Here is a 16,390-nt window from a genome sequence, read left to right as displayed (position 1 = left end):
TTTTTTGTTCTTCCGAGGTCTCCATTCAAGGAAAGGAAATTATTATACAATGATAATTTACCGAAAAATCTGTATATACAAAAATGCGTTTGTCTGGCTAAAACTCGAGAATGGCTGGACTGATTTAGCTAATTATGATCTTGAAATATTTGTGGAAGTTTTTGGTTGGAAACAGAAATAATAAGTAAAGATGAATACTAAAAACGACAGTTGAAATTTCTAATAAAATCTCTTTCTACCAGGGAAATATTTGATGTCTTTTTAGAAATAAATAAATGTCACGTGGTTGTTATATATTTATAGATACCTTCAAAATTAATCATAGCATTAAGTCATAGGTATTATGAGGTCCGATCTCTTTGGTCTGTTTTTAACATGTTGTATTACACATATTATACATATTATTCGAAATAAGAAACGCGAACAACAGTGAACCTAGCATTGGTATATAATTTGTGTATTTAATAAAACCATTGGAGCTACAACTTTCGCGTCAGATTTCTGTGTCCGTTTCGTGATAATTTTTCTTGGGTGGAAAATGGGTGATCAGCTTTGCCTGAGACACGCCGTCGACTTTTTTCGTCTAAGCCCAGCCGGTATCCTTAACAAGATTCCTTCATCGCACGAGCGAGTGTTAAATGCGCACATAAACATAAAAGTTTTTGAAAGCCGGGGTTTGAATCTACGACCTCAGGAATGAGAGGCGTACGCTTACGCCAACACAGCTCTTCTATTTAGAAATAATAAAATAGATAACATACTCGTACAATTTGTCCTTTTTTAATAATGAACCGTTAAGTGCAACTAAACTAGTGAATAATATTTTGTTTCAAAATTCACATATTGGTTATAAAAGAAAAAAAATTACAAGCCCAATAAATAATCCTGAAATTCGGGCGGGGCTTACATCAGCGCCGCCCAAAACGCCGCCCGCCCTGCGCCGACGCATCTTGAATTATACACGGTACTCATCACGAAGGAACAACACCCCTTAATGACTTGATTGTGTAGTGAAGTGATTTTTGTGAAATGCCACGTAAAAGAGTACATAAATCGCCTTCGTTTGATAAGAAAGATGATGATGACGATGATTTCTTCTTTGATGATACACAGTCAAGTTCTGGTATGTATAATCTATATATATATAATGAAAATGGTCTTCGTTTGAGGCTCAATCACGCCTAAACCACTGATCGTATCGACATGAAACTACCACCATTCGATGCGAAATTTTTACTAGATGGTTTATGGCTATTTATTTATTAAATTCCAACGATTTTTTTATTGCTGTTTTACTTTTATGAAAATTTATCCATACGGACTTCACCGCGGAAACATTCGGGGAGGCTTCCTAGAACCTCTAAACGTCAACATCTGTTAAAAACTCGATTTTCGAAATATTTCAATTTTCTTAGCGGGAAGTTAAAAAGAAGAATAATAAAAATATGAAAAAAAATAAAATAATGAAACATAAAATTTATTTTAATTCGTCCAGCAAAGCGGGCGCGAAACGGCTAGTACTCATATATTTTCATAAGCGATAGTTATTCAATAATAATAACACTTCAACAGATGTAATAATCTACTGCTTAGTATGTTCCGCATTTCTTTTGACAAATACCAAAGCTGTCTCTTCTGACTCCTATCAATCGGGAGTGTTGGCCCAGTCATTAGTGGGGAACTAATTTTTTCTTTTCACCTTGTCCAATGCGTGTGCCTATCCAATGGTTACCAGACTATTTTCTTTTATAACAGCGGGAAAATATAAAATAGATTTTATCTAATAATTTTTTTACTTATCCTCTATTTGATTGGAACAAAGTAAAAATATATTATTAATTTTAAATTAAAAGGTGTTTAAAAATTAATTTCGTACTATTCGTTTTTTTAATAAATTTTGTCTTTTATTATTTACCTATCGTTTATTTATATATTTTACTCAGTTACTATTTATATTATTATTTAGACGTTTATTATTATAGATGGTAATTACCATAGAATGAACATTAAAATTTACTGTGTTGCACATTAATTAGTCAGGTAATTTTTATTTAACCTTGCTTTTAAATATTCTATAAAATAATTTTTAAATTTCAACAATAATTAACATCTAATATTTTTAAAGGACGTGTACAATACACTATTAATCTTAAATATGAAATATGAAACGATAAAAACTCTTATTTAATAAAGGGTTTTATTTTTAAATATTCCGGTCAGAACTTACCACCCAGACATAAGTATTCCATTTTTAAACTCTTGGAAATATCTAGATAAAGATTAATTTATTTTATTTTATTGCAACAGGGAGAAGTGGCCAGGAACCTCAACACAGGAACGCAGCTAATGCCAGGGAACGAGCTCGAATGCGAGTATTATCTAAGGCATTCTGCCGGTAAGATTCTATCTTATTCTATATTTGATTTTTATGGTATTCCATTATAGTCCATTTTAGGGAAAGTGGAGAAACCGAATACACTAGAACGTAGAAAATGTATAAACAAACCATTATTTAACGAATATTTTAAAGAATTAAGTAGACGTAGTATTAATTATTTGTTAGTAAAATAATAACCAAAATGTTCAACAGTTTAAAACGAATTAGATTTACAGTTCTCCGTAACACTAAAAAAACTTCTGTTACATTTAAAAAAAATCTGTGAAACATTTGTCTTTAATATTTTATTGTAATTAGTTCTTTAAACGAAAACCGACGGAGTTAGGAAAAGTACCCACTGTAACAAAATTTCCGATGAATATTGATAGTAAAATACAATATACCAAGAAGATTTATAATTAAATTGTTCAGAATTATTTTAGAAATCCTAAAATACACGTTAATTCTTACGTTGTTGGCTAAATACAAAAAATATCTAATAAAATCTAAACCATTCTCAAATCAACTTCAACACACATTAAAATTGATTAATTCATCAGAATAGCTCAGCCGTTTAGAAGGAATTTAATTATAAACATACACACAGAAGATTTATGTTTACAAAATTAATCTTATTTGAGTTAGTTTAAGAAAAAGAATCTTATCGATTTCTTTTGTTTTTTAAACGCATTATTGTAGCAATGTTTTTTATTACATCAGATTAAAAACAACGTTACCCTGGGTCCCGGCAGACACCAAGCTATCGAAGCTGGATACTTTGCGACTAGCTGCGTCGTATATAGCTCATTTACGAGCACTGCTCCACGAACCACGCTCACAGCATACACCGCCGCATCCATTAAGTTTGGTAAGTATTTAAATTGCCTCTGAAGAATTGTTGGGTCTACTATCTGCGGCTGAATTCCACTATCATCGACGCAGACGGCAGAATGCCAAACTCCATCCTCTGCATGTCGACGCCTGGCGTTCCTAAGGTACTTTTAAGGTGTTTTCTGCCACGCACCAGCTCTTTGTTGAACCAGCTGCCATTGGAGGTATTTCTGAACCGTTACGACTTAGGGGCCTTCAAAAAAAGAACGTACCATTCCCCGAAAGTCGGCAACATACCCGCTAGCCCTGAATGAGTCCATGGGCGGCGGTTATTACTTTATTCGCAACCAGATATCGTAATAGGGCCGTAAAACTGTATATTATATATTGGTTATTATGTATCGAAATTATCGTATGACCAGCTTCGTATACCCATACAAAATTATCAAACAATACATTAGTAGTTTTTCGTTATGAAATTATCCCACAAGAACGATGTTAGTATGGCTAAAGCGTTACATTAATATTATATATAAATATTTCCCTAGCGTTATTTTACGCTCTTCGTCTACCTAACAACCTTGGTAATTGATATATCTAGATTATATTTTAAGGGTGCCTCGACCCCTGTTTGAATTTTCCTCCAGCAAAGATAGGATAAGATAGCATAACTTCTTGATATTTTAGTCTGGGAAACAAGCCGATTTCAGTGTCATGATGCGCAGAAGTCATATACCTTGGGATTTCTTTCATTTGTTATTTGACGTGACAATGTCTTATAATTTGATGGAGCCGGCTGCACGCACGAAAAAACATGACGCAAGCGGTGTTACCTTGCTCTGAGGCGTTCCAATTAAAGCTTGAGGTGCAAGCGAGAGCGCGGAACGAGCGAAAAAGAGGCACAATCGGCCTCCGCTACAATTATGTCAAAAATTTACAATTGTATATATGCGTACAAATAAATGTACCTCCTTCTCTATATCCATGCAAAATATCTATCAAACAAATAAAATTAAAATTTTCTTATGACGTCACGTTTAACTATCGGCAGTAAAGTGTAAACCGACTTTACAGACAACCGATTTTTTTAAATTGTTATTAATTATAATTTTAATTTGTATTAGAACTTCGTACCTAATTTAAATCAAAGTACAATTTCTCTAAACAAAACTAATAGACCGCTGATCGAGTAATTGTTGACAATTTATTATCTGTCGTCGAGTCTAGCATTTATAAAGTGACAATAAATAACTGGCTTTGCCAAACGCCATCGGGACTAAATTCTGTCAACGGAAGATTAGAGGCACGTTCCGCGAAGCGATTGATCAATGGTAGGATTAGTTTTTATATAAACACCAATTTTGGTTTAAGTTTTTACTCGTTCATCGTTTAAATTTATGGATTTTGTGGTTATGGTTGCCGACCATAGATTTCGGAAAACTGTCATATTAAATATAACTTTTATACCGAAAGCGTTTTTTTCGTGTATGTTATCTACATTTATTTATATTGTTTTTGCCCACAATAAACATGTAATTAAATTAATAACAGTATAGTAAAGGAGACGTTATATCTACATTTCTTCCAGACGTGCCAAAAAAATCATAAAAATATAAAGTTATATAAATTCCTTCACCATTACAAGGATACGTAGAAGGATACGGTGTTTGAATCGACGCATTTGTTGTTTTATTTGTATAATACAAATACATCTTTTACGTATAAGAAATAGAACTCCAGTCCTAGAGAACTTCAATATAAATATTTTTAATAAGTCCTTAGGTATCGAGGCCAATCACAATGTTAATGATTTCAACTCTGCTTTTAAATCTGTCTAAAACAGCTGATAGATTGATACTATTATTTTTTTAAATAACTTACTACAATTTTCTAGAGCCTTTTATATCTTTTAATATGTCAATAAATAATGGTCTATATAGATGGATAAAGGGTAGAAAAACATTTCAAAACGTGGTATCGAACAAAGATAGAAACAAAAAGATAACAATAACAAACAGTCGTTTGCGCGCGCGCTGACCAAAAGTTTGCAGCTGTTACTGGTATAAATAAAATTTATCTCCGGACGTTAAGAGATGCTCAACTTTTATTGTTCCTTGCCTTGAGGTTTTAAACAAAAGTGTAGCCGGAAAAAACATTACGATTGATTTGACAGTATTAAACGAAATTTGTTTAAAACTTTTAGTTAGATGGGTTACATTCCTTTATGTGTAGCCAGGAAATCTCATTTAAGGCTCAATCAGAAATAGGGAAATGCTTATACCGACGTTAAGGTACGTAAGTGAATGTTGGGTGTACGGCACGGGTCACCTGGGTGGTTAAAATAAAAGAGGATTTGATATTTACTCTATATTAACCACTCACGTACAATAGAATATATGCGCAATAATTTAATGCTTATTGCTATGAAACGAATGCTAAATGAATGTAATGTAAATGTGGAAGTGAGTTCATGCCTCTGGCTATACTCTCGGGGCGTAACTCCGATGATTAAGGTTATCGCCACGCTTATAAACCTAAGAAAGCCTGAGTGAGCAAAATGTACAGCCTTGGTTCATACAGTTTGGCAGATACAGAATAAAAGTAGAATAAATGCCTTGGAAATGAGAGTGTTAAGAAGTATGTTTGGTGTAACACGTACCTAATAGTGGGATACGTGAGCAATATGGGTTAAAATAGGTTGTAGTAAGTTAAGTGTGTAATGCGTGTGTGTTGTGGTTGTAATTGGCCCTGGCTCAGCATTATGCTGAGGAGCAGACTGTTCCACATCACTGGTCATTCTGCCAGAGACCACATAAGCTAGATTAAGGTCTCCTCCACCTTTTTACAAACCTCTGCATGTATGGTACTCTTTTTCCATTCGTTTATAAATCTTCTTTTTGTACCTTTTTCTAGGGCGCCCTCTCCTTCTTCCTCTTGGTCATTCCCATATAGTTGTTTTTAAAATCCATGTTTTATCTGTGAAACACTGCCTGGTTGGTTTTGAAGGCATTCAAATCTAGCTAAGGCAAGATACGTCTTAAGGTGCGCTTACACGGGCAACTAAAATTGCTCAATTCTAGTCAATACTCGCCAATTATGACGTCACGACTACATCAAGCAATTTACGGCAACGGCAACAAGCATCAATACTGCGCAATACAATATTGAGCGATATGGCGCAACTTCATCAACTAGGCAATACTGTCCTACACGAGGATTTCAGTATTCGCTCGCTATTGACGACATTGTTCTTGCTGCGGTGGCTTGTAGCGCTTTTTTATTATTAATCAAAAACAAAAAAGAAAGAAAAGGAATGGGCGTATCTGAGTGCGATCGTTTTTGGCAAAGAGGCCGCAATTTTCATCGTGTAAAAAATTAGATGATATATTATTCAAAAAATTTACTAGAATGTCACGAACAGACTTTGAATTACTATTGCATAAAGTAATTAGAAATTATTATTATTTAGACCTCTCGCTCTCCCCGCGGAAGCAAGACGGCAAGCCGCAAAACAAACAAGTGCGAAAGAGATATATACAAAAATTGCTAGGAATTTCCAAGTCCATTGGATATTCGTCAATTCGTATCTGCGACATTGAGCGATATGAAATATATGGAGCAATTAGAAGCAATATCGCCGAAATAATTTATTGAAATTTATTGAATTTATTGACATTGCTCAATTAATTGCTCCAGATCGGTCCATTCGTGTCGCCGAGCAATTATTGCCCTCGTGTAAGCGCACCTTTAGAACATTCTACATTCCCTGACAATTTTCGTAATGTAAATGAATACGCATATGCATTTATCATCTATTGAAAATATGTTAATGTTTATGGTTTTGGTTGTTCATAAATTCATAAAAATAGGCCGGACACGTGTTTATTTGTTTATGGAAGGGTCAAACAAGTGTTTTTCACACTTATGATATCCGATGGCACTGTGTGAGGTCCCTACGAATATTATTTGTAAAAAGAAAATATACTTAACTAAAACCTTTTGATATACTCATATCCGTGTTTTATGTGTCACAGTAAGATCAAGAAGTTATTTATTTAATTCCCACATAAATATTCTATCTCTACACTTATTACTAATACGATAGAACTACACAATAATTCTACAATTAATAAAAAAAAAAGGGTGCGTGTACTTATGTACGCGCGTAAGAAGTTATACTTCTTTGGCATTATTAAAAATAGTTTTTGATTGCATGCAAATAATTAATTACAATTAAATAATCAAAGACTGGAAAAGGAGTCATTAAAGTCAATAAAGTTCAGTTTACATTTGAAAAATAAATTAAATAAATATTTATTTTTATTCTCTTACATTAAACAAATAAAACACTATTTATCTTTAAAACATTTTTATTTCATTATACTATTTATTTTTAAGTGACTCTAATGTCTTCATCAGAATTTTGGTTTGTAATTTTAAATTAATCATTACTTGGTTGTGCATCTACGAGGCTTCTCCAAAATAAAACTACTAATTGCTTCTGCAACAAATAAGAGAATATTAATTTAAGCTCTGTCCATGCAAAACTTAAATTTTTTTAAAATTCATATTATAAAATTTTTAACACATTTATATTAATATATGTAATTATATAAATGTGTTAATAATATAATTTGTAGCACATGCTACAGACCTGGATAGCAACTTTCTTTTATTCTATTTAGAGATAGAGATAATTTAAATATAATACCGGTGTCTTCCTTGTAGGTTTCTTTGGAGTTGTTTGGGGATTCTTGTTGTTCAATTCGACATGATTTTCTTTAACCTTTCTTTAATCCTACAAAATAATGAAATTGTTAAGTTATGTTGTCACTGTTGTGCACACCTTTGTTTGGCTTTTTTAGTATTCAAGTTATGTCAAAACTGATTTATTACCTTGTCATTGTTGGCTTTATTTGCTTTTGGGATATCAATTGTTTCCAAAATGATTTTATTTGTAATATCCTGAAATATATAAATAACATCTATTAATTTAAGTATCATGGTGAGTGGTTCGCACTCAGGTATTAAGGTGTATTATACCCACTGTCCATTATAAGTGGGAATGGGCTCACTTCTGGCTGGACAGAGTTTCGGTACTACAAGTGCAACATGGATGTTTTGAGGTATTACAATATCTCTAACTACCCTGTAGGGGAATAAAGTACTGTTGTGAGCATATACCTATGCTTGAAAGGTTGAACCTTGAACATCACCATACATCATATTTATAATTAACATTCCTACCTCGACACCATCACAATCAAATTCATTGAAATCTACTTCAAACCGTTGCGGTATCATCTCTGCCATATCCATTGTGTCTTGAGAAGGTGATGGTGGCTTTGTTCCACCTCCAGTTTTTGATGTTTCACGGCGATAAGATGACAACTCTTTTTTTGTATTCAATTTAGTGCACTTCCACTGATTCATCAATTGTTTTTTGTATCTTGTCCTTATATTTGCTAGATTAAATCTGAAAAATTACATGTTTTGATTAAATAATGTGGTCATTTTTTTGAGATGCAGGTACTTATTAAAATGTTTACTTCTCTGTTATTTCGCTCCAAGCCTTCATTTTCTCCTTATTAGTATTCGTGCTTAAATCTTTGTTCTCAATTATTGATATATAGGGTCGTAGAATATTTCTAAAAAGTTGCTGTAACAAACGCAATAAACAAAAGCAATGAATAATGGTTCATGTTTCAGTTTTAATCAACAATAATACTCGATAATACATACGGATAGTTAACCTCAATTGTATTGAAGCACTCAGGAAGGTTGGCACAGTTTTTTCACAAATATTTTAAACAATAATTAAAACTCCTATATTTGTTTAAAAGGTAAATGTCATTGTCAGATGTCATGGTCATTCAAAATTCTTGTTAAGCTGCTAAGCTAAGAAATAGAATATGCGTGATGTTAGCTTCACGCATATTCTATTTCTTTTTACTTGTAGATTGTCTTATTCCCATCTCGCTCGCGCACGCTATATCACACTGCCAATTTTGTGTCACAGGTGCGCGCGCATCGTAAAATTTCACTCTCATCAATTTTTCATAACGCGCCTAAAGAAGTACAACTTCAAAAATAAACAAACATATTATAACTAATAACTTATAGCTAACTAACAAGCAGCTTGTGTGAACTCGCGGAGTAAAAAGAAATAGGTGTACCTCGATAGAAATCTTATTATACAATACTAGCCGTTTCGCGCCCGCTTTGCTGGACGAATTAAAATAAATTTTATGTTTCATTATTTTATTTTTTTTCATATTTTTATTATTCTTCTTTTTAACTTCCCGCTAAGAAAATTGAAATATTTCGAAAATCGAGTTTTTAACAGATGTTGACGTTTAGAGGTTCTAGGAAGCCTCCCCGTATGTTTCCGCGGTGAAGTCCGTATGGATAAATTTTCATAAAAGTAAAACAGCAATAAAAAAATGAAGGAACGTTGGAATTTAATAAATAAATAGCCATAAACCATCTAGGAAAAATTTCGCATCGAATGGTGGTAGTTTCATGATACGATCAGTGGTTTAGGCGTGATTGAGCCTCAAACGAAGACCATTTTCATTATTTATATATATAGATTATGAAACAATTTTGTTTTAAAGATTTGTTTTGTTTCAGGCATGGCCGTTTACATTTCAAAATGGCGGCGCGCTCAGCTGCACAATTTCGCAAAGATGGAATCTAAATAACGAAAACACAAACCGAAGTTCCCAAAGAGATGTCGGCGAGGAAACTTATCAACAGGACTTTTCGGAAAATGATTATGAAGAGAGAAATTACGATGAAGCGGCAGAACCTTCGTATTCTAATACATATTGTAATTATGGATATAAGGAGAATTATTATGAAACGAGAAACGCATATTCTTCGGATGTCATGCATAATATTTAAATTGTATAGAAAATATATATTCAAAGGACCTAAGCTAAGATTTCTTATAGCAACAGATTTTCATTACGTAAATTTAAAGTAAAGAGGAAGGTTTATATATCAAAAATCTATGTAGTGTAAAATAAAATCTCTTCTATCTGTGCACATAGAGTACGATTCTGAAACTGACTTATGACTCCCGAATGTCAAAAACCAATTCATTTTTGCCTACAGTTTACCAACGGAAATCCACTAAGTCTCGTCTATGAATCTTACCTTTAGATCTTTTTAATATTACCGTGTTACGCGGTCGGGTTAGTCGAATATGTTAAACTTGAAAAATATAGGGTGGAATTGCAATAAGGAAAAGTGAAAACAGGAAAAATACAGCGTTTAACGAAAGAATAACGATAATATTTGCATTTATGTAGTTTACGGTGATCGATAGAATGCTAAACTAAAAATGATCATATGTAAAATAAATAATATATGTATTACTTTGTTGCATTGTTTTCTTTGCGTCCATGTAATTTCTGTCAAAAACAAATGATGTTTACGATCTGTTGTTTGATGATGAATTTTAGTTTATGTTTCAGTGCTTAACCTATGAGACTGAGAACGTAGTGATATAACAGTTAACACCATGAATCATTTATATAATTCGTTAAATTTGCACACTGATCATATAGTACGCATCATATAGCTGATCATATCATCATCATCATCAACGGCTATACAGCCCCTTGGAGAAGAATCTTCCGCTCGAAACAAAGGAGAGCAAGCTCGTCTTTCTTGCTAAAGGCCCAGCTTTCAGAATCATAAGTAAGCACTGGTCGCAGCAGAATTTTGTACATAACAAGCATATTCTTTACGGTATTCTTTCTAAGAAGTCGCGATCGGAAATATCTACTAGGGCTAGCGATTTGCTATCATAATGCGTCCACTGATCTCTCGGCTGAGATTATTATCTTCATGTAGTGATTACAAATTACATTCTATCCATGTTTGGCACCTAGCCAAAGCATTTAGCGAGTATAATTAAAAAATCGGAAACCTAGTATTTTTTCGATTATTAAGATGATAACTGCCCTATTCTTTGATGTTATATCTTTACATAGTATGTACTCCATAAAATCACGTAATTGATAATACCAATTACTACTTCTGCTAATTGGTTTGGGACGAAAATAATGTTATTTGATATTTAGAAAATCAAAGATGTCCAAACGTTTGCGCTTATTTCACAAAACGGCATCAAAGTGGTAACGTGATAGTTTCCCGAGGATCTGACAAAACAAACCGAAATAGTCCGCAAAAAATATCACACGTCGGGACTTTTTAATTTTGTTAGAGACAAAGCGATTTAGTAATCATTTTATATTACAAGCTGACCTGGCAAACGTTTCATTGCCAAATTAAGATTATTACAGTACTAATATCGCTATTTACAGCAGTGTTGGCCTAGTGGCTTCAGCGTGCGACTCTCATCCCTTAGGTTGTAGGTTTGATCCCCGGCTGTGCACCAATGGACTTTGTTTCTATGTGCGCATAACATTCGCTCGAACGGTGAAGGAAAACATCGTGTGGAAACCGACATGTCTTAGACCCAAAAAGTCAACGGCATGTGTCAGGTACAGAAGGCTACTTGCCTATTAGACTGAAAAATGATCATGAAACAGATTCAGAAATCTGAGGCCCAGAACTAAAGAGGTTGTAGCGCCACTGATTTATTAATTTTATTTAATATAGCTATTACATGGTATAAGACGGTGGAAAGGTGAAAATTTAGAGTAAATTGGATTTTTTTATTTCAAATCATTAATCAGAAATAAAGTGTCAGCCACCTTTATCATGTTGGGGTATAAATAATATAAAAATAGTTCACAGTAAAGCCGTTTCGGAGGAGTTTGGTTACAAACTTTACATATTTTTAAGGATAAATGCGATTCTTTACTTCCCATTTACATTTACCGTGTAGCTATATATACTTTTAATTACAACGTTTGCAATTGTTTATGATTAAATGCGTTAAAGTACTGGTAAATACCTCTGTAAAGCGATCTTTGGGTACCTAATCAATCCATTGTTACATTAAAAATAGCTTTAAATAGAAAAATAAGTGTGGAAATTACGGATTAAGGATCAATAATATTCATAACGTAAGTATATCACTTTGTTTTTTACTAAATTTAGGTTTTATATTAAACATTTATATAAAAATGTTTGATTACTTACGAATTGTTTCGATACTTAAAATACTTTTAGTACTTACTTTATTTTTAGTGCTTAGTGCTTAGTACCTATATGAGTAATACTTAAGAGAGTAATATTAAGGGGCTGCTAAGGTTTTAATGATTAGCAGTAATAAGTTGTGTAAGTATTCGTACAAAGGAGCAGCGTTGAAGATGGATTTTAAAATTTCTTTAGAGCGTGGAAGCGTAGTTTTATTCCAGCTATGTAGTTTTAATAGGAAAACCCTAATTCATATAAGTACAGAATGATTATGAACGTAAACAAACCACAGAAGACAATCTCGTACATATAAAGAAGACAAAAATACAAGTGCCCTTCAACTTTGTTTCTGTTATCTATGGAGAGACTCTGGGGTCGTGGGGTTCTAGTGCACAGGCGATAACTAAAGATTTAAGTTGGCGCTTGGTAGACTACTGGTAACTCCAGAGCTGGTAATTTCCACTATCAGCGAATAAGTATCACAATTGAGTAAATGCTGCCAGCATTAAAAGTACACTGCCACAGGGACCAAACTTTTTAGATTTCTTTTATTTTTAAAAAAAATAATATGTAATTGTTTTATTATTAAAATAATTAAAAACACACACAATTATTTCTAACTTTTTCTTAGATTTTAGTATACTGATAATTTTAACTGAAAACTAAAAATACCAAAGCGAACCATAGTGTGCAGGTTTATTGTAAGTCTAATTTATTATAAAACACTTTTGCCTTTAAAACCAAGGCACTAAAAGAAATAAAGAGTATCTCAAACAAAGCATGGACTGACACTGTGCAGCGACATCTATTATCTTCGGCTACAAACACGAAACAAGACAGAACGACGTCATACTCTGAAACGCGCTGACAAGATACTCCGACCGCTAAGGATATATACTTCTCGACCGTAGTCACTGGGGCCTTCGTTCAATGCTTAGACTATTTCTACTACTACTAGATAATATTCGACTACTGTCGGGAATCCTGTCACGGTACGGCCACAGGGATATGATATGTAATGTAGAGTCTATGGCGACGTCAAGACTACGACGTTTTTTTTTCTATCAAGTTATATTATAGGTTTTAATTCAATATAAAAAAATCTCATCCAAGGGTCCATCCATTTGATGCATGTAACGGATATTTCTATGTGATATGGTGAGGCTGAGGGTTAAATAAAACATATTTTCTGGTGAATGTTATATCAGTTGACATAAATATATTTAATCATAATAATATTATGCCAGAGCACACAAATGAGTTAAGAACTAATAAATCATGATTGTAACTTAAGCGAGGCAACATTTTGGTAAATTTCATTAAATAATTACGCTAAAATTAACTACAGCGATGATTCCCTAATTCACGCTTACACCACAGATAATGAATACAGTAAGGGCAATAGAAACCTGTCAATTTTCGATATGTCAAATAGTTTGTTTATCTTGACTGAATCTTAAAACAATTAGTTAATTAATTGTATAAATAAATGTTTAACTATTTTTTTTATAAAACATCGTCATCAGATTTTTTTCTTAGACAGTCTTTTGTCTTCTTAATAGAAGACAAAAGATGGAGCGTTTTCAATGTCCTTACTGTTCACAATACCTTGCCTATCTCCAGTATTACAATAAATATTATAGTTACGCAATGTTTATACAATGTCAATATAAAAACTATTTTAAGGAATACACTAGGATAATATCATACAAATTATTGCTTTATAGCTACAAAATCTAATTTCCGGGTACAAACATTTTCTAAAAATCTAATTTTGTCTATGGGTATACGAATACACTGCAACCTTTTTGGTCTGTATAAAAAAATTAAGTCTACATTTAAGGATATTTTTGAATTTCGAATACATTTTGTGCAATTAATGGTTATGTGAATATTGGCTCAAAGAACGATCGATAATACTATAAGGGCTCGGCCGACGTGTTTTTCTACAGATACAAAATCTAGCATTATCTAGACTCTACATTCTACACTATAGAATATAGATATGGGTACAATCGGAATCTTCACAATGTTCTATTAAATTAAAAGGAAATTTTTATATCTTTTACCAAATAAAAACGCATTTAATTATTTCATCTGAATTTAAAACTATAAAATGTCCCGTTTAGTGCCTTAAAGCTAGAATGGTTTTAAGGTTATCCAGTATTTTTAATGACTTCAAGTAAAAGTCTAACTAAAAGCTTTTGTTAAACATTTTCAATGTAAGACATTTGGACTTTCCACTAATGACAAAGCAAGACTGGATCAAGATTAAAGTAATAATGAAACAGCCATGCGACATGCTTCTATTTTCTACTATAAAATTAATTCTAAAGTAATCAATATAATTTTTGTGTACAATGTAATTTTTGCGCCGAAGGCGTTGTTTTTCGGTCACAGATTAAATATTTTGGAAACACAAACCAAGTATACCCTGTGTAATTAGTTATTTTTGCATTAAAGTGGAAAAGTCCGCATAACACAAATTTTAGCTGAGTCATGAACGATATATGCAAAATAATTTCAACCTTTACGACTCATCAATCAACCTACAAAATGACATTAGCTCATTGTCAATCCATTCAATGTCAATCCGTGCCTGCATAGTTACGACCATTTCTTCAAACTGGACTAATGAGCCAAGAGCTCTACAATGACAGAGTATTAAACGTAACGTAACGTATTTGACATTCGAGTTCGCGTTAAATCTCGACTTTGAATTTTACCCTAAATATTCAGAGTTCATTTGCAAAACGAAACGTTTAATACTTTGAAAAGCACACGGTAGAGCTACTGTTGCGTTACTATGGTAACAACCCATAACCATGGTAACCCTAGACACGCCACGAAAACTATCCGTCGCCATTTTGAATCAAATTTCAAATATTTTTTATTCAGCGCAGGCTTAATCTAAGTTTTACTGCCCAAAAAAAAGCACAGACAGTTGAATTTCATTCACACCATCAAACATCCTGTATTATCAAATCCGATAGTATACTCGCATAAAAATATAAATAAAGTATTATTTCTACCATGTTTTTGGCAGTCTCCTAGCTTTAAATATCCTATTTTATATCTAATGCTTAGTATGTTTAAATCATTATTTATAATTGATAATTATTTTTTTATTAACCTATAGCTGTCAATCCATTCAGACGCTTTAAGCAATTTAAGATATTTCGCATGCAAATCTCCAACGACAACCTAATATTAGCAAAGAATTTTTGATTTAATTAAATAATACACAACTTCACTCTGCGATTACATACACACAATAAATAAATTATTCACTACATAATTGTGACAGGGAATACATTGGATTTATTAATATTAATTATTGCTATAGCGTACTAAATAAGATTTATATTTGAAAAATTTAAATTATATTCCCTGTAGAACGTGTTGTAATGAAAGAGAGCAATTACAATTGAGATTGTAAGACAAATTTTTTTGTTACTGACAGTAACAGTTTGATTTATATCGTATCGTATTGCTATATTGTATCATAATACGATACGATATTCTTGATACTATTCTGTCTGTGGTATCTATGGAAATTAATTAATAAATATCTTAAACGTATGTATAATTTCGTATACCGCATTTGGTGGTGACGTATAATAAAAGAATTAGTCAAGGAATGAAGAATACGCTCTCCGTAAAATCGTTGATGAGCAGGGCTATTAAGTATCTCAGTTGAAAACTTTCGACGACGAATTTTTGGATAACGACGCAATCCAACCACTGATTATTGAACTATATAGAGTATAATAACTTTATATTATACTAAATATCACAATAAGCAAATAACGTCATTAAAAATAGTGATATGAGATGGCGTTATTATTAAAACTCACATAATTTCCACAAAGAGTTGTAAGTCTCTGAATCACTGAAATAGAAAATAGCCCTGCTGTACCTTGACACAAATATGTTTAAGAAATCTTAACCATAATTTTGTTTTCGTTTCACTATATCTAATATGTAGCTGCCATATAGAAATGTCGATATAGTAGTTTAATTTCGGAAAAATGATTTTGTGCGCTGGTAAAAAGGATTGTTTAA

The 16,390-nt window shown here is 32.6% G+C and overlaps 1 protein-coding gene across 1 annotated transcript; it reads left to right on the top strand.

Moving 5' to 3' along the window:
* Positions 1–934: 934 nt before the first annotated feature.
* On the top strand, positions 935–10,595 carry LOC125048842 (transcription factor 23). Its single transcript, XM_047647761.1, has 4 exons — positions 935–1,123; positions 2,308–2,395; positions 3,098–3,245; positions 9,842–10,595. The coding sequence occupies exons 1-4, from the start codon at positions 1,030–1,032 to the stop codon at positions 10,112–10,114; spliced, it is 603 nt and encodes a 200-aa protein (XP_047503717.1). The 5' UTR covers positions 935–1,029; the 3' UTR covers positions 10,115–10,595.
* Positions 10,596–16,390: the final 5,795 nt, after the last annotated feature.

Source organism: Pieris napi, chromosome 4 (genome assembly GCF_905475465.1).
Source record: "Pieris napi chromosome 4, ilPieNapi1.2, whole genome shotgun sequence".
NCBI classification, from domain to species: Eukaryota; Metazoa; Arthropoda; class Insecta; order Lepidoptera; family Pieridae; genus Pieris; species Pieris napi.
This window is presented reverse-complemented; position numbering and strand designations above follow the sequence as displayed.

Excerpts from the sequence above, each read along its gene's own strand:
- LOC125048842 (XM_047647761.1), top strand. The coding sequence starts at position 1,030 with ATGCCACGTAAAAGAGTACATAAATCGCCTTCGTTTGATAAGAAAGAT. Across the intron at positions 1,124-2,307 it reads TGATACACAGTCAAGTTCTG|GGAGAAGTGGCCAGGAACCT; the intron begins GTATGTATAATC and ends TTATTGCAACAG. Across the intron at positions 2,396-3,097 it reads TTATCTAAGGCATTCTGCCG|ATTAAAAACAACGTTACCCT; the intron begins GTAAGATTCTAT and ends TTATTACATCAG.